Below are 18,680 nucleotides of genomic sequence, written 5' to 3'. Positions count from 1 at the left end.
GTACTGGCAGTTTCAGTGTCTGATGAGAGCCTACTTCCTGGTTCATAGATGGCCATCATTTTGCTGTGTCCTCACATGGCAGAAGAGATGAGGGATCTTTCTGAGGCCTCTTTTATAAGGGCACTAATCCCATTCATGAGGGCCCCACCCTCATAATCTAATTACCTCCCAAAGGCCTCACCTCCAGACGTCATCATACTGGGCATTATATTTTAACATATGAGATTTTGGATGGCGGACACAAACATTCAGTCCATAGCAAATGCCTTCCTATAAATAAATTAGCTTCTTTCGTTACTGTGTTCACACACTTGAGGGGAAACAGCATCATGATTTGTGCCCTTTGTATGACCTTGAATGCCATGGCATCAGGCTAGGTGATTCTTTGTGTTCTCCATCTGAAGGGTCCCTGGTGCTGCCTGCTGCAGACAGGTTTGATTATGGAGCACTGGGCCACATGAGGAATGTCGAGGATTCTGGTTGGGGCCAAATGGAACAGGAAGGGGAGATTAGAGGGCAAAAAAAATACACATCTCGCCCAGTTCATAGATTAGCCCATAGTTGGACCTATTCATGCCCACCCCCTTTTTTTTTCATGTGCCCTACACTGAGGGACAGTACCATTTAGGGAATGCCTTCCTGGTGTTGTGTTAGTTACATGGCCTCTTATATGTGGGTTGCATGGGAGTTTCACTTGGTAGAATTCTGACAGATGGAATAAATATAACCCTCAAGTTCAAAACAGTCATCTTATGTTATGAGCTTTGTAATACAAAAGTGACTAAGTGGAGAGGGTAAAGAATGCCTCCTAGTAAGAGTGACCTTTGAGCCATGTGAGATAGGAGTCTTTGTTTTAAAGGTAATTCACTCACTCTCTTGCTTGCTCATTAATTTGCATGTTCAATAAACATTTATCAAGTGACTATCACGTGCCAGGCCACTTTGTGTTAGGAGGAAGAACAGAGGTCACAGCCCTTGCCCTCAAGATGTCATCATTTAGTGGAGAACTCAGGAGGAGTGGATAATTAGGGGTCAGTGCGATGGGTGTCATGACAGGGTTCTTTGGGCATCTCATCTGGATGGAGGGAGTTAGATGCAGGAGACATGTCAAAGAAGATTGATGATAAATATGAGTTGCATTGTATGTAATGGTTTGTGCCTTTTGGGGTTCATAGATTCAGGGAGACTCAGAAATCTGGACTCTGACTAGAAAAATGTGCCTACACATAAAATTTTATATACTCGATGAGGGTTCTCTGAGTCTCTAAAGCCCATCCATGAACCCCTAGTTAAATGCTATTGTAAGAGTTGGTGCTCATAGAGCAGCAGGGACATGAGGCCATGGAGAATGCCAGTGGCTGCTTTAGGTGGGTACTTGGGAGAGGAATATTTTCCATTATCTCTACTATGGAAAAAGCAAGCAAGCCATGTGGCAATCTCAGCAGGCCTCAGCGATCACTCTCTCTTGCTAGTGTTGGTGGTAAGTGGAAATATAAATATAGTCAGAAACATGGTTCAGGACAGCACAAGTTAAGATCTGCCAAACGGGGAACAGCAATTCTTCATCTTACGTTTTTTTAAAAAATCAGTCAGGGGTCATGTGGTGATGAGCTGTTCTCATGGCTCATCGATGGCCTCCCAGATCCCTCCCCTCATTACCCCCTCTTGTTTCCTTTGCTAGCCCCTCCCCCTGGGTGAGCCCCATGGATCACTATTACCCTCTGAGGTTTCTAAGCTTTTCTGCAGAAAGACATAAAACCATCAGCAGGGGTTCTCTACCCTCAGCAGTCCACAAAGTACCCGGCAATGTTTTTTTCATAACTTGTTTATCCCCTGTTACGCCCCCTGAACCCATTTTTCCAATAATCTCATTAGGCCACCAACTCAAGTTCCATAAGATGGTCTCAGTTCCCCTTGTACTAAGAAGATAGCCCATCTCCCAGGATCTAGCTCAGCTTCCCTATAATCTCTACTTTAATTTTTTCTGAATCTTCACCCATCTGCCTCCTCGTGATCCTCTCCAAAAGGATGAAATCCCAGTCCCTTTATAGCCTAACCCCTCCACTGTGTTTCTGACCTGTCACGGCGCCCCGCTCACCTCACTGCTTCCCCAACCATGGAGGCTCTGCAGCTGAGTCCCTCCCTTCATGGTGACTTTCCTAGGAGGTGGTCTCCCCTGTCCACTTCCTCCCCACTCGCTCACGCCTCAACACCACTCTTCCACCACTGGACCTACAGGGATCTTTCCATCGCTGTGTCCTAGACTTACTGTCTTTGTGAACTTGACAGCATCAGACAAGCCTTTTCCTTGAGTCTCCTGCGACAGTCCCCTCCAGGCCCTCCTGACTCACCTGGATTTTACCTTTTCGTAATCTCTGCCCATCGGTCGCCTCCATGACTCTGATTCCCTACCTCTTCCCCCTACTTTCTGTTTTTTCTCTTTATCTTCATCTTCATACTTCCCTTTCTCTCCTGTTCCCTCTTAACAATCTCATCCACTCCCCAGACTTGAATAATTCACAAATTTGTCTCTGTCCCTGACCTTTGTCCAGGGGCCTAGTTCTTTATTTCTAACTGCCTGCTAAACATCGACAGCATGATGTATCATCAGCACTAAAACACCCACTGTCTGAAGCCAGACTCATTGCTCTCACCAGAACCAGTTTCTCTGTACGTTTTTGTCCCATTTAATGGCATCCCATCCTCTGTCACCCACGGTCATCTTTGAGCATCACATCCCATGAGCTACAGCTTTGCATTGTCTCTTGCATTTGGCCTCATCGGGGTGCTCACCAAGTTAGACTTACGTTGTTATGGAGCCTATTAACTTGCCATTTAAGGGCAGGGTACTCATCTTATTCATCTCTGCGTGCCGCTTGGTGGCCGGCATGTGCCTTTCCAAAGGAGATCCTCACTGTTTGTTGAATAAATGACTGTGAATTAAGTGTTTTATTGTTTTACTTGCATTTCATGAGCTATTTGTCATTGAACATATTTTCCATCATTAGTTCTCTAAATACTTTTATTCTTAACCAAGCAAGCACTAGAATAAAGTTTCACACCCAGAACCAACCATGGTTACTTCTGCTCTTTTTCAGGAAGAGCAAGTAGGTGAGGATGCTCGGGTTGGGAGGCATACATTTACCCTTCCTTCTTTAGAGCCAGCTATGATACAGAGGGTTACTGTGTTTTCATGGCAATTTTAGATAACTTACATCTCCCTTTATACATCGATTTTTCTGCTTTCTCTCTTCTTGATTTTTAACAGGTTTTCAAAATGGAAACTACCACTATGACATTAGATGCTATTGATAGTACATCAATATGATTCAGCTCTTCCCCTGCCCAGCAGACGGTAGCTGCTCTGTGCACAGCCCTGTAATGCATATTAGTTGCACAGACATTAGGAAAGCCCTTCCCATCCATATGTGTGTGCATGGCCCGTGGAAGTTAATAATGCCATATATCACGTGCACGGAGAATGTACAATGTACTTCAGAACAACGGTGGGCTCATACAAAATGAGTATTGGCTTACGAGAAGAGGAAAACCAGGGAAACAATTCTGGCCTTTCAAATCTACTGTTTACTGAATTATTTGTTTCTGTGCGTCTCAGTATCCCAGACCCACATTCTGCCTGTTTTTGGTGTGTGATTTTCATTATCTGCCCCTCTCTCTAGCCACCTTGTTTCACGTGGATAACAAAAGAAGCCCTTTGGAAAAATGAAAGATAGCACTTACACATTGGTATTCATGTTGCAGGACTCACACTGCTGTCCTTGGGGAGTTTAACAATGAATATCCAACATTAATTGCCACAGTAACTGCGTGTCTGACCTTGCTGAAATGTAATACATCAGCTTTACATAGGAAAATTATTTGCCACTAAAAGATTTAAAAAGAATCATCATAAAATTATGTTGCTGTTTAGAACGACCAATATTTTCTGTTTTTAAGATCCTGGAGGATCCAAATGACTAGGTCCCTACGTTTTCTTAGGGGTCAGGACTCTGGGAGCTGAATTCATAATTTTATCACTGATTTAGTTGACAGTTATAACAAGATGAGGGCTTTGTTTTTCTTACGAAGAGTGAATAAAATACATTGAGATCCCTGATAGGTCTGTGGAGCTGATTAATAATGAGGCAGAACAGACTTAGTACCTTTTATCCTTTGGGGAAGGATATTCCTTATGCTTGTACTTAATTATAAGGTAGGGTTTTCTGTCAGCAGCAGAAACATGCTAGGAACCCTAGGACATGTTTTTCTTTTTAAAGAAGAGACATCATTTTTAAGACGAAGCCTACTTACAATCAACTTTTCTTGCTTTGATCTTTTGCTCAAATCCTCAGACAGAGGCAAGATTTTCTTACATGTATTTTAAAGTTCTTTTTCCCAGGCTCCCTTAGGCTTCCCGGGTGTCACCCATGGGGAGAATTTCACACGCACACTCTGGAAATGTTCATCACTTGGGTCAGGCTGCACACTGCTGGGTCAGCAGCGAGCCCGACTCCCCGACTCCGGCAGCCACGTCAGCGGGCCACGCTGGCGCTGGGCTGTGGAAGCTGCGTGTGCAGAAATGAGTGATTGTTCAGCCCTCTCTCTCTTTCCAAAGGGACTGAGGTGAAGAAAGTCAGTGCACTCACCCATGACATCCGAATTTCAGCCTAGATGAGATTCTCACTAGAGATCCATTGTTGCTTGTACTCTGGCGAAACAAGTACATGATAGATTGGAAGGGCCATCTCAAGTCTGGAAAACAAATGGGCCGAGTGATGGAATGGGCAGCTTGGGGCCCACCTTTTAAAGCAAGGCTGCGACATGGAGTATGATACTGTCTACCGCCACTCCTTAACGTGGCTTGTTCGCGTTCATATTTAAATGATGTTATAAATGACTTTCCCGTTTTAAAAGAGTGATTGTTTACTAAGCATTAACCAGGTAAAAGGGGAAAACACATGCCGTGCGTATGTTGTGTTTGTTTGAAACTCTGGATCTTTCAACTCAGATCATTCAGGTAGCTTTCAAAGCGAACTCTCTGAATCCTACCCCCACTTTATGATTTTTCTATTTGCTTTAAAGTATTTCTCTTTCCCTCATGCTTTATGTGTCCTTAGAACTTGAGCCTGGACACTGCCCAAGAGGGAGATTTTTGACCCGTCTCCTAATTTATTCTGAACCTTTACAGAAATTCTGGTGCAAAGCAACTCAAGGAAATGCAGCTGTAGTTAGCTCCTTTTCTTTCTTTTTAATTCTCTCTCCCTTTTTGCCTTCTCCCGTCCCCAATGAAAGCAGGATGTTGAAGTGAAGACTGTTACAGAGCAAGAGCAGAACGTCCTGGTGCTGAGGAAAGTGCAGCGCTGTGGCCCGGCCCCCCCAGGCGGGAGCGCAGACGGCGATGGGAGGTGAGTTTCCACCGAGGCTCGCTCCCGCTTCCCTTCCCTTCCCTTCCCTTCCTTTCCCTTCCCTTCCCTTCCCCTCCCCGGCCTGCCTTCCCTCCCCGCTCCATCTCACTCCCTGCTCTGCCTCCCCTTTCCTCCCCCCTCCCTTTTCTCTCCGCCTCCCCAGCCTCCTAGCTGACTGCAGAGCTCTTAGCAGCCAGATGGACTCAGTTCCCAGGGAAAGACCGAGATGGCCAAGATCTGTTAGCATTTAGGGGATGCCTTTGTTAGTCGCCCGGCATCATGGGCAGCTCCCGGCTGAGGGTCTCTGACCCCCACCTGGAGAGGAAGGACCCCGCGGGGCTCTCAGGCCGAGAGCGGCCCTTGCCCACCTTCGATGTGCCTTATTTCAAATACATTGACGAGGAGGATGACGATGAATGGAGCAGCCGCTCGCAGTCCTCGACCGAGGATGACTCCGTGGACTCTCTGCTCTCTGACAGATACGTGGTCGTGTCCGGGACCCCAGAGAAGATCTTGGAGCACCTTTTGAATGACTTGCACCTGGAAGAAGTCCAGGACAAAGAAACAGGTAAGACCGGGCGGCTGCCTGTCTCCCGCCTCCAGACCCGGCAGCGTCTGCCCTTGTCGGCATCCGGAGGAGCCAGGCTCCCGCTGTCGCTGCGCCCGGGCGGGCTGATCCAGCATATGCTTCGTGCCCCTCCCCCTCGGCCCCGTGCTGTTTTGTTTAAATCCAGTAAATGGACACATGTAGATCCAAGCAGCTGCCTGGGAAGTAGCTGTACAAAAAGGGTAGGAAGGCAGATGTTCTGGTTTCTTTGGCAGTTTTTACCAGATCTCACCTAAAGGCGGTTGGCAAGGGGCCAGCGTTCACTAGCCGGTGCTCCATGGGAAGAAATGCAAAGCGAGGGGGTTAGCAAGCATTCACCTGGCCTGCGTGAGGCACTGAACTGGGGGGAGTAGGCTCCCAGGGAAATGTCAACAATTAATGCAACTACTCAGCAACTGTCAGCTTAGCAACTTCTGCCTTTTCCCAAGTGGTTTACAAACTGCCCAGAGCACGCCCTGCTGTGCACAACAGGATACGAATAGCTTCTCAGGCCAGAAATTATAATTCACTGAAGTCTTCCTGGTCAGACTTCTTGTCTATTTAATCTGGGAGCAAAATACCCATTTAGTGTTTTCAGCTTTGCACTTTTGCAGATACTACTGTTGCACTTACAGAATGACCTAACCACACTTTCTTTTTCTCAGAAGGGTGAGTCCTTGCTTCTCTAAACCAGAATTTGTAATTTGTTCCAGCCTAGAGCAATTATTCCAATGAATAGGCCTCTGGCTATAGCCTAGATTCTGTAACTTGATCCCCTGACCAAAATGCACTGTTTGCTGCCTCCCCCCCCCCCCCCCCAGCACCTGTGATGCCCACAGTTTGTGATCATATATTGACTGCGTCAGGAAAGGGCATTTTTTGGTTGCGTTAGTACAAAGTAACTCCTTAGGTTTTTCATGCATGCAGGAAGGATTGTGAAATGACAGCTTAGGTGGGAGCAAGAATTTGCTTGGGTCCCAGAAGGTCTGTCTGAACCTAATTGAAGTCTCGCCCTACGGTGCATTTTAAAGACGTTAAGAGAAACAAAGGTGTGTGCAATGTCACTGGGTAAGGGAAAAAAGCAACATGACCCAGTCAGGTGTCTACAGTAATGTTATGTTTGATCTCAGAATTCCAATAAATACTTTATTTTGCGTATGTATGTTTGGGAGGGAAATCAGTAGTCATTTGTACACAAACTAACTAAAAGAAAAATGTATTCTCGTGGCATTTGCTGGGCTATGTTTGTGTGCCCCGTCGATCAATAGCTTGTGCATTTGAGCACAAACTCAAATCCCGCGGTCTGCATCATCAGAGATAATCCTCGTGGAACTGGCCGTGATTTTCCATGTACTGATTCCCAGACTGCTTTACGCAGGTGGTTTGGACTAGAATATCGGCAAATCACCTGCCATGAGGAGGACACCTTTAAACATGGCTAGCGGTTTGGGGGGATTGAATGCTCTTTTCTTAATAGCACCGCAGTTTATTCTTTAATACAAGACTTTGTGTCCAGGTCATATTGATAAGAGTAGAAATTATTAAAGCCAATACCAGGCCTAGCTTGATTTCTTTTTTTTTTCTTTCTCCTTGTCATTAGTTTCTTGTGAAAGATGCCTAGGTGCCCTCTAACAAGTTCCCACTATTTAACACTGAGAATGAGAAATTGCCCCGATTATTGTTACGAATGCCAGGAGTTGCCTCCTGTGGGGAAATGGTATTGTGCATGGTGTCTAGTGACTGTTATTCCACTTACTTATCAATTATACCAATTCTAGGGTCAGATATGTCACTTTAGCCACGTGCTCAGCCAAGCCAAGGGGACTAGACGCAGTGGTTTGACCTAAGCAGGGCGGGAAGAAGCCCATTGGGATCAGCCTCTCCTTATTGCTGCTGATTTTCTTAGAGTTTGTGGAAGACACACTTCCTATTAGTGCACAGACACTCGAGGGGGAAAATTGTAACAACTTTTCCTCCAATCAAAGAGAATTTTATGAACATAGAGAAGTCAAGCCCTGGCCGATGTGGCTCAGTTGGTTGGGCGTCATCCTGTGCACCAAAAGATGGCTGGTTCGATTCCCAGTCACAACACTTCCCTGGGTTGCTCAGTACCGAAGGGGGCGTACACAGGAGGCAGCCAGTCAATGTTGCACTCTCATATCGATGTTTCTCTCTTCTCCCTTCCTTTCTCTCTAAAAATCAGTAAACCATTCTTTTAAAATAAAAAAGTTAACTTTAGATTCATGTGCATGTAACAGGGATGCCTAAATGGAAGTCACATGCAGTTCTTTAAAACTTCACCCACAGCGCTATCAACAGAAAAGCCACCATGTGGTCCTTGTTGATAAAATTAAAAGAAAGATCATAAATATGAAATAAAATACATTTTATGTACAAACTGAAGAAAAGTGGTTATGAGTGTGTTGTAGTTGGAACACTAAGTGAATCACATGTTTCAAGTAATTGAGGCTCCTTGTCACCGTCAGAGGTGAAGTCTCGCTCTTTATCTTGGTCAGGCCAGCAGTCCTCGGTATAAAAGCCCTATGTGTGCAGGAGCCTGATAGAGTCGCTTAAACATATGGAAGACAGATGGAGGGAAATGAGAAAGGGCTGCAATAAAAGTATGCAGCAACGATTTTATGTTCTTGAGCGCCCCTTTTAGGGAGATGGAGCCATATGGGGCCGGGTGGAGCCATACGGTGGGCTTCCACATGTCCCCAATGGCAATGAGGAGGAAAGGGGCACCTGGGAGGAAATAAATGGTCCTGGTGGCTGGGGTGAGCCTGTCCAGGATTCTGACATTCCCGTACCCACCAGAGGTTGGGAGAGATAACCAAGCGTGAGATGCAAGTTATTTCCCATCTCTTCTCCACAAGAGTCACTTCATTGTGAAAATGTAGGTGCCAGGCAAGTAGAAGAAACCTTCGATATCACAAAGGACAAGTTGAAGTGATTTTAATTGATGTTGACACACACGTGGGGAAGTCTGTTCAATTAAATGGAAAAGAAAGGAGAATGTGAGGGTTATTGGGATAACCTGTTTCTGTTGTACCTGAGTTCATAGGGTATTCCACCACCAAATCAGACTGAGTCTTACAGCAAAAGTAGTATCAGAGATGCTTAAAAGCCATCTCCTCATGATTTCCCCTAAATGATTAGGTCGACACAACACTTGTTTACCATGTGGCTTTCCATAATCCCCTGTGAGCATACCTTTCCTCCCTGGTAGTACCAGGCACAGGGAGTCATCCTGAGAGTGTCTGTGGAATCAATGAATGAATGATTCTTCATTGTTTATATATACATATATATATTTAAATATATCTTTATTGATTTAAGACAGAGGAAGGGAAAGAGAGAGATAGAAACATCAGTGATGAGAAAGTCGTCATTGACCGGCTGCCTCCTGCACGCCCCCGACTGGGGATCGATCCTGCAACCTGGGCATGTGCCCTGACCAGGAATCGAACCGCAATCTCCTGGATCCTAGGTTGACACTCAACCGCTGAGCCACACCGGCCGGGTTCTTCATTGTTTAAAATGGAACAACTATTTGAGGCCTGATAACTGGGTATCTGTGAACGTGGAAGGTGACTGAAGCCTTTTTGAAAGACCTCCTTTCCTTTCAAGGTTCAGGTTCTAACTTGAAACATTTGGGGTGTTGGAGAGAAGTGAAGCAGCTGTATCTTTCATCTTCCCAGAGTAGGGCAGGCACCATTGGAAGGAGGAGAAAGGAGGGGCAGTGAGTAGAGGGGAGGGCGGAGCTGGTCCACAGCCCGCCCTGGGTGGAGGGTCTGCCCGGGGCCCTGCCCCTGTGTAACCCTTTCCCCACCCTCAAGAGGACGAAGCCTGTTTTACTAGACAGGCTTCTGGGAATAACGATTTCTGTTTCCAAGCGGGGGTGGGGGGGGGGAACGACTACACATCGGATGGATTATATGCAGAAAAACCTCCTCATTGATTTTTCTAAGTCTGCGTTATGACAGATCGACCTTAGGGAAAACACGAGGAGATGCATCGTGTGCCCTCTTCTTTTTTAATTTCCTATTCTTTATTCATCTGCTTGATGAAAAGGTGCTATGATTACAGGTTTCCAAGAAAAGCAAGCAAACAGGGAACAGGACAGAGAAACTAGGGAAAGCCTCCCAGCTGATCTTATTAGGCCTGACCTGATTTCTTCAGGTATGGCTGATTTTTTTTTTTAACTTCATGGGTTCTTATGCAGTATATTCTGTTAGCGTGTGCTCAGTGTGGGGGTGTCTACCAGCCTGCTCTGATCGTGTCATGGGTGCCTCAGTGTTGGCAGTGTGCTCAGCACCTGGTAGGCGGAGCGTGTCGCTGTAACAGGGCAACAACGTCTGTGGAAGTACCTGGTCTGTATTATGGGAGCGTCTCAACTCGATCCATAGAGTCCAAGTGCTACTCCCCACCGCCGGCTTCGTGGCTTTTTTAGAGCATAATTGCACCGATAGAACTTCGGGAAAAGCTAGGACAGGCACCACATTTTCTATTCACGTTTTCCTTCCAGCACCGAGCCTGTCGTATGCACTTGATACTTATTTCTCGTGAAGGGAAAGTAAGAACACCTTTCTCCTTGGAAAGATAGAACACGACTTGGGCGAACTTCTTCTTGATTTCCTTACCTTTCCAGGTTTCTGGAAAGATACTTGGTGCCTCTGTCCCGGGCTTTCTCTTGCCGGTGGTAAGACTTTACTAACCTGTAGCAGCCTGGCTTTCGCAGGAAGAAAACTTTTTGAGGATAGGCACAGAAATTTTTAGATTGTGTTAAGTCTCTCCCTGATTTTGTGCAATTGATATACACATAAAATTTATCTTTTCTTTTTCTTTTTGTACTGTGGCTGCACATTAGCCACACATGGTGCAGTTTTAAAAAATATCAGTGCCACCCTGGCCAGATAGCTCAGTTGGTTAGAGCGTCGTCCTGATGTGCCAAAATCTGGGGTTTGATCCCTGGTCAGGGCACATACAAGAAGTGACCAATGAATGAATAAATAAGTGGAACAACAAATTGCTGTTTCTCTCTCTCTCTCTCTCTCTCTCTCTCTCTCTCTCTCTCTCTCTCCTTCTTCCCCTTCCTTTCTTTCTCCAATCAATAAATTAAAATTAAATTAAATTAAAAATACCCATGCCTGGGTCCCACCCCATAGATTCTGATTCAGTGGACCCTAACTAAGGCTTATGGGCTTTAAAAGCTCTGCTGGTGATGCTGACACTCAGGCGGGTGTGAGAGTCACTGAAATGGAGCACTGACTTTGTCTCACGCCCCCCCCTTTCTGTGGTAAGGATGTATTCCAAGTTTCTAATAGTTATAAATATGTAGTCACCTCTGAGCATTAGGGACTTCACTCCCCCGTTCTTCTACCCCCCTGGCCACTCCCCTTCCAGGGCTTTGTGTCCCGCCTCATGTCCACTGGTCCCTGCCGTGCGGCCTCTGCAGTCTGAGACATTCAGAGTCCACAAGGCTGCACTGCTGGTCCATCACTGAAATGGTTTTGAGAAAAGGAAACAATCAGGGGAGACAGAGGTGGACACACAGCTGTTTGATTTCTCAACCCTTAGAAAGAGGCAGTGGTAATATAGTGAACAAAACCCATTTGGAATTTTGCCGGGGTTTTGTCACGCTGCACAGATCTCTGGGTGGTCCTTAGGTGTCATCACCAAGAACGTTACTTCTGTATGAAATAATGGGTTTTTGTTTGTTTAAAATTTTTTTTTGTTACTTCTAACCTGAGGATATTTTATCCATTGATTGGGAGGGAGAGAGGGAGGGAGGGAGGGAGGGAGGGAGGGAGGGAGGGAGGGAGGGAGGGAGGGAGGGAGGGAGGGAGGGGGGGAGGGGAGAAAGAAACACTGATCTGCTGCTCCACGCATCCATGTGCTCATTGGTTGCTGCTTGTATCTACCCTGACTTGGGATCGAACCCACAACCTTGGTATATCCAGACAATGCTCTAAACAACTGAGTTACCTGGCCAGGGCCAGAAACAATGTTTTAAGGAAGGAGAAATGCATGCGGAAGAGTAGAAAGGAACTACAATGGGATTCTGAAGCCTTGGGTCCCACACCTGGACTCCATTCATAAACCAGCCTGCTGCCTTGACCACGTCATACTGGAGATGATCTCCAAAGTGTCTTTCATCACTAAAACCCTGGACTCAAAGGGATCTATAGCAGCTTCTTCCCTTTCAACATATGTCACAGAACAATAGAACTTAGGCCTGGAGGAGACACTAGGATTCATGGAGACAGCCTCCAGAACCTGTGGTGGTTTATTCTGAAATCACGGTCCCTTAGCCATTGCACAAGGACTTGAGCTATTGGGTCTTATTCATGTTACTTTATGTTACTACTGCATTTCTTTGGCTTCAGAGAGCGGTTATGATGTTGATGGGGTAGGAAACTTGGAATCCAAGGCTCCGTGGCCATGCCTGGTGATGATTTAATAAGTATGCTTGTATATGTATAACCTTGTCCAATGGGAAACGTTTTAAGTTCCTTTGAGAAATTATGCTACAACATTTCCAAAGAATAGCTTTGATTTATCACCTACCAGTAAAATCCTTTGGCTGAGTTTTATTACCAGGCCATTTTGGGTTATCCAGAAGCAGTCTGTGCTGGAGAAAAGCATCAGTTTCCCCCAGTGATGAAGCTACTACAGCCTGTCTCTTCTACCAGCCACCCCCATAATTCCTTTACTTTTAACTCTGCACACTGCTTCTGTGCTAAAAATCTAACAGTGCATTTGTAATTAGTCCATTTCTATATGAATGTGAATTAATAACTGTAGGAAAATTTAATTTCTTCATTCCACAAATATCTTTGACCTCTTATTATATAGGCGCTGTTCTAGATGTGAGGAGACAGCTGTAAACAAAATCAGCACACTCCTTACCTACGTGGACATTCTAGGGAGGGAGTCAGCCAAAAGCAAGTGGGGAGACTATGGATACTAAATGATGGATGCGAAGTAACCAGCATCGCGACAGGTTTAGGATAACTTTGTCTACGCATCTTTAAAGAAGCTAGAGGATACGTTAATGCATTTAAAGTACTTTAGAGAATTAACATGAAACTTCTGGTCCTATTCAATAAAGTTCAGAGCCAAAGGAAATGGACTTAACAATACAAAGAAGAACAGAAATAAAAGAAATTTGAAGTAGGTACATGTACTCCAGATGGTCCTGGCTACAGCTGGGTGCCGTGGAATCTGCATCCATGGAAACTTTTACCATCTTGGCCTGTAAAAATAGCTTTCTCGAGACGAATCCCTGGATTACGCTGCCAGTTAGGTCTCTTTCAGCTTTATGAAACTGCCAATTTTAAATATTAAGCTAATTTTGTTTGCATACATACTAATAAAAAATATCACAGAAGACTAAATAAATTCATTAGCACCAACCCCAGGTGCCCTGGGTGAGCCTTGGAGACAGATGTGGAGCACCACTGTTCATGAAGGCTTGTTTTTCCAGATAAAGCAGATAAAGCAAAGGCCTGAAGCAGCTATGCACAGTGATATGAAAATCCCCACGTGCTGCTGAGGGAGGGCGAGCTAGGAGAAGTGCTCACATTAGAATATGGTTTTGGCTCTGCTTTCTCATCTTTCTACTCTGGGGTTTGTTTCTTTTGATTTGGTTTGCTTTTTGGCAATTCCCTTAGCTTCTCTCCTAATTACTGATAAGAAGAACACGATGGATTTGCTGTAAATGAAGCACTGGGAGACTTTATAAATCAGTATTGACACAGTGATGAGATCATTAGAATTGTGTAGAAACTTTCTCCTCAGTAGTTTCATCTGTGAAAGCAGAGGACTTAGACCACGTGACGTTTGAGGTCCCTTCCAGATTTGAGAGCCGGGACTTGAAGGTCACTCAAGACAACCACTCCATTTATCCAAGCTTCTTCTCCATCAGATGGATCCCTGTGCAGGATAATTATCCCCACCTAATGGACAGAGGAGCTAAGAAGGAAGTTAACTGAGCTGTTTCAGAGATCAGGTGATCATTGGAATCAGGATGAACCCCCGTAGATGCCTAGCTTTATCCCTCTATCACTTTTTGTCTAGTGACTAGAATCATGGACGAAAGGCATACATGAAATAAAAACCTACCATTCAACTCTAGCTATAAACCCCAAATCAGGTGCTTCAGCAGCCACTTAAGAGCGATCTGATCTCCAGCACAGACCTGCCTCTTGGTTTCCAGCTGTGAGCAGAACGGCCACTGCTGATCTGACTGCTTCAAGGAGGTTACAGAAGAAATGGGCTGTCGGGGGAGAGGTCCCAGTTTCAGCGGGTGGTGCTGTATCGGACATTCGCACAAGAAGTGATTAGAAATCAGATTTTGACTGTGGATTGCATTTGAGGAGATCATCTTCTGGACTAATCTATCCACACCACCTCTGAACTTACGCTGTTGTGTATGACAAGGGAATTGATACTGTTACACCACCAGTAGATTGTGGGTTCATTAATACTCTTGTTGGTAATGAGGCATAAGGTCGTTAACATGCACTGATTAAGAGTGGAAATGCGCAAGTTTCCATTACAGCATAACCAGCGGGCAAAGGAAGGTGTTTAATGGGAAGGGATGGAAGTAGTGGGGCCTCGGTTTTCAAACCTCTCCATTGACAAACATTTCGGGTTACGATCGCTGTAAGCCCGGGAGGAAATGCTTCGGTTTTCCAACATGCCTCGGAAGTCGGACATACTCCACGGCTCCCGCTGAGGGCAAGGTCCTGAGGCCTGGCTGTCAGCTGTTGATCCCTCGGTTTTCGGACGTTTCAGAGCTCGAACGGGCTTCCGAAGCGGAGCACATTCGGAAACCGGGGCACCAGCCTGCTGTTCAGGGACCCAATGGACCGTTGGAATGCGTTTTTTTTAATTGGATCATTTTCATGTTGACTCCACAGGACCTCTTCCAGTACTTAGAGATCACAGAGAACTCTAGAGCACTCTAGGAACAAGCTAAAGTGTTGCACAGCTATGGGAAATTCATTTCAAGAGGATCCAGAGGCAGGAAATGGAAAATGAAATATGTGAGGGGCAAGGATTACCTCAGAAATTAGATCTTAAGCCTCCTGACTACAAGAATTTTTAAAACCTTGAGCGTCTTAGCAAGAGTTTTTAGACTTTCTTCTTTGAATACTTTTAAGGGAAATACAACTTCTTTTCTAATGGGTTAGAGCCTGGAGGTAAAATAGAGGGTCTTTGAAAGTTTCCTCCACTCTATGTTCTAAATGAAATGCACATGTAACCGCAAGTTTCTGTCTAATACGTCACAAAGTTCACGTAGAATTAGGAGGTCCTAATAGGTTTCAGTTTTATTATTACATGAATAAGATATTCGCTTTAATCTGTATTGTCTCTTTGTCATGGGATGAAGGTTGTTCAGAAACACAGATCTTCAATATAACTTGTAGTTTTCCTCATAAAAATAAGTTTGAGAAAGATGATGGTTTTGTTTAGTTTTCACAGTCTGTCTCCCTAATGTCTCCCCTTTAAGAGTGAAGGCTGCTACGTCTGTTTCTTTTCTGTCTATAATTCTGTAATCTCTACAGCAGGTTCCCAGTAGTTTGGTGCTGACTTTTGTTCTTATAAATTATTTTTTTGTTGTTATTTTAAAAGGAAAGTGGATTTTTGTTCCTTTAACAAGAAAATGCTGTTCTCAGATCTTAAGCTTTTTAAATGTATCATATTTCCTGAGTGAGTTTTGGGTCTGTTGTCATAATTAATACTGCATTTTAGTAGAAATACCTGTGATTTTCTCTGCGCCCAGCCGTGTTTCCAGAAACTTGCTTAAATGTGTGATGCAAGCCAGATATTTTGGGGAGCAGCAAGTTGAAAGGAGCAACAGACTCTGAAATTCATGGAGACAAAATACACTGTGTTCAGCAGTGAGTTTGACAATCTGGTAATTTTAGCAAAACCCTAGTTTTACTGTAGCATCAGTGACTGAAATTACTCGAGGATAATATCAAAGGATTAAAAAACTCCTCTCTCTCTGTCTTTTTTTGTCTCTGTCTCTCAGAGATCTCATGTATCATCGCCCCACACGGTTGATGCGTTCAAAGTGAGCTCATCAGAGGTCCTTGTCTGTGTTTTTAAATGCCGCGACATTTCCCTCAAGCAAAATTGGGCGTCCTATCAGAAAACTGGAAACAGAAAAGTGATTTTTCAGGGTGAGAGCGTGCACTTCAGAGCCTTCCACATGTGAGGGGAGAACGTTAGTGGGCGGCAATCTGTTGATTGTAATCACTGCGTGTTAATCGCTCACAGCATGTGTCAGCCACGTCCCTGCTTCGCTTGCGGGGTGCATCGCCCCGGGATCCCTGTAATTGACAAGCACGCGTCTAAAAGGGGTGTTCTGTGAGATGGGAGGGTTTTTGCCTTTAACGGACCTGCAATGGAGCTTTTCCTCATTTCATTTTGCAGCCTTTCTCATTATAACCTTCCCTCCCATTTCCCATTACCTTCATTTTCTGCCCTTGGGGCTTTCTCGCTCTACAATTGAAATCATTCTCTTCATTGTTTGCAGCTCTCTGCCTTCTACTTAAGGCAGCCACTGGGCTGGCAGTCCTTCCCCCCGATCTCAGAAACAAATAGGAAATCAGACAGAATTGTTAAATGTGGCTGAGCAGAAAGTGTGGAAAACTACACTCTCTTGTTAGAATGCCCAGAATATCTCGTTTTAATCTAAATAGGGACAGAAAATTATTTTCAGAGTAATTCTGTACCCTTTTCTATTTCAAAGTTACTGTTCTTGTTTGTTCTCAGGATACTTGGTGACTCTTCAAATTTTTAAGTCGTTTAATCCTGTAAGTGAGCTTAACTTAGCGTAAAGATGTAAAGCACAGGTTACAGTTGCCCCTTGCACACCTGGCCGGATAGTTCTACCTAAATTCTCAGTCTAGAAATGGACACAGTTTTAGGTGAGTGGGTGTCTGTGTCAGGGCTCATGATGGAGAGTGGTTCTAATAGTAACGCTTCTGGTATTTTCCTTCTTATATCCCTTTCGGTGCACCTTAACGATATTTGTTTTGAGGAGAGTTTCCATAGCGCTTAGGACAAGTTAGGCGTTTTTCCCCTTAAATTTTCTTCCTGCCTTGCCCGATATCACATATTTTGTTTTTGTATAGTAGGCTTAAAGATAACGTCGATCTAATCTCATGTATTTTGTTAAGGAAAAATGAACAGGGTAAAGGTATTTCATCCTAATTTTGGGTCTTTTCCCCAGAATTGGACATGTAAAACGTTGCCTCTTGTGTCTTGGTTCAGTTTGATCTAAATTTGAAGGCATTACAGCCATTTAGCATGGATGACTTCTGTGGAAATATTTTAGTGAGCTCAGGGTCTGCCAGTGCTGATTGGCATAATGTGAGTGCACATTTCAGAATTCTGACAATTTACATTATTTGACAGTCTCCCAGGGAGAGTGTTTGTTCTTTAAAAAACAAACAAACAAAGAAAAACATTCAAAGCAAGTGTGTCTTCCACAATAGTGAGGTCAGGATAAATTCATAATATTTTTCTCTCCTTAAATGTACTTTTCCTGCTTTTGATAATTGAGAAACTTCAGCACCAGACCACATGACTGCTCATGTGTTTGAGTTCCTGAAAATGTTCCGTGTGTATGTGTTATTTGTGATTAGGCCTGGCTGCATACAATATAAAAACTCTGACAGTGACATAGACAAGCTTATAAATGTGCTTCTCTCTCACATGAAAATAAAAATCAAGAAATGCAGTCCAGAGCTTTGGTAAGGCCACTCTGAAATCATCTGGTATGAGATTCCTTCCAGCTTTTTGCTCCAGTGACCCTAGAGTCTGGCCGTCATCTCATGAACCAAGATGGGTGCTGGCTAGCATTGTGGTCCAGGCGTCAGGATGGAGCAAGTCAAGATACACCTCCTCTTCATCACACGTGGCTTCTGCTCCTGTCTTATGAACCAAAAGTTAGTCATGACCACATCTAGCTGCAAGTGAAGCTGGGAAATATATTGTATGATTCTTTTTTTAAACTATCTGGGGGGAAATATGGCCAAGAAAAATCACAGTTTGATTCCTAAAGAAAAGGGAAATGGAATGTAATTTTATCAATGGAAGCTTATGTTAGTTTGGTTTAGAAAGACCATGTTCCTGTATCTGTGGGACTTCTCCCTGTCCAAACCCGAGTTCCGTGGCTTTCCTGCACTCCCTTTCCCCAGCCCCTCTATGGACTGTTTGGACCCACAGCCTCAGGAGAGTGTCGTGCAGTGAAAGAGAGCTGAGGCTCAGCCCCCCTTGGGATCTAGGCCCCTTCCAGCATTAACTTGAAATAACTCAGTGATTATTTCCCTTACTTATCTCAGTCTCAGTGTCATCATCCACAAAAGAGAATGTAAGACTGACCTCCAAGGGTGGATATGGGGAGCACAGACCAGGGGGTAAAGCTCTGGTATATATGGTCATTAAAGGGTGGCTATTATGATTATTTCCAAATAGAGTAGCTACTGTCTTACCATCCCTACTTTCCTCATTGCCCACCAAAGCCACCACTGGCTTCCTGGTGCACAGTAAGAAATTGGTGTGGTTTAAAGCAGATTTGGGGTCCTCTAGGGCCAAAGCCTGTGTAGAGTGGTGGTGGTAGGTAGGGGCTGGGGTGTGGAGGTTTGTGCAGACATTCACTTGAGTGG

General features: G+C 44.6%; 1 protein-coding gene across 1 annotated transcript in view; it reads left to right on the top strand.

Annotated features, from left to right (window-relative positions):
• Nucleotides 1–18,680, top strand: part of RAPGEF5 (Rap guanine nucleotide exchange factor 5) — a 192,152-nt gene that overhangs the window by 123,263 nt on the left and 50,209 nt on the right. The window contains exons 10-11 of the mRNA XM_081147885.1: nucleotides 5,296–5,405; nucleotides 5,885–5,973. Coding sequence (XP_081004011.1) covers nucleotides 5,296–5,405; nucleotides 5,885–5,973 — 199 coding nt within the window. The remainder of the gene's footprint in view (nucleotides 1–5,295; nucleotides 5,406–5,884; nucleotides 5,974–18,680) is intronic.

This window comes from Miniopterus schreibersii (assembly GCF_964146895.1).
Source record: "Miniopterus schreibersii genome assembly, chromosome: 9".
NCBI lineage: Eukaryota > Metazoa > Chordata > Mammalia > Chiroptera > Miniopteridae > Miniopterus > Miniopterus schreibersii.
This window is presented reverse-complemented; position numbering and strand designations above follow the sequence as displayed.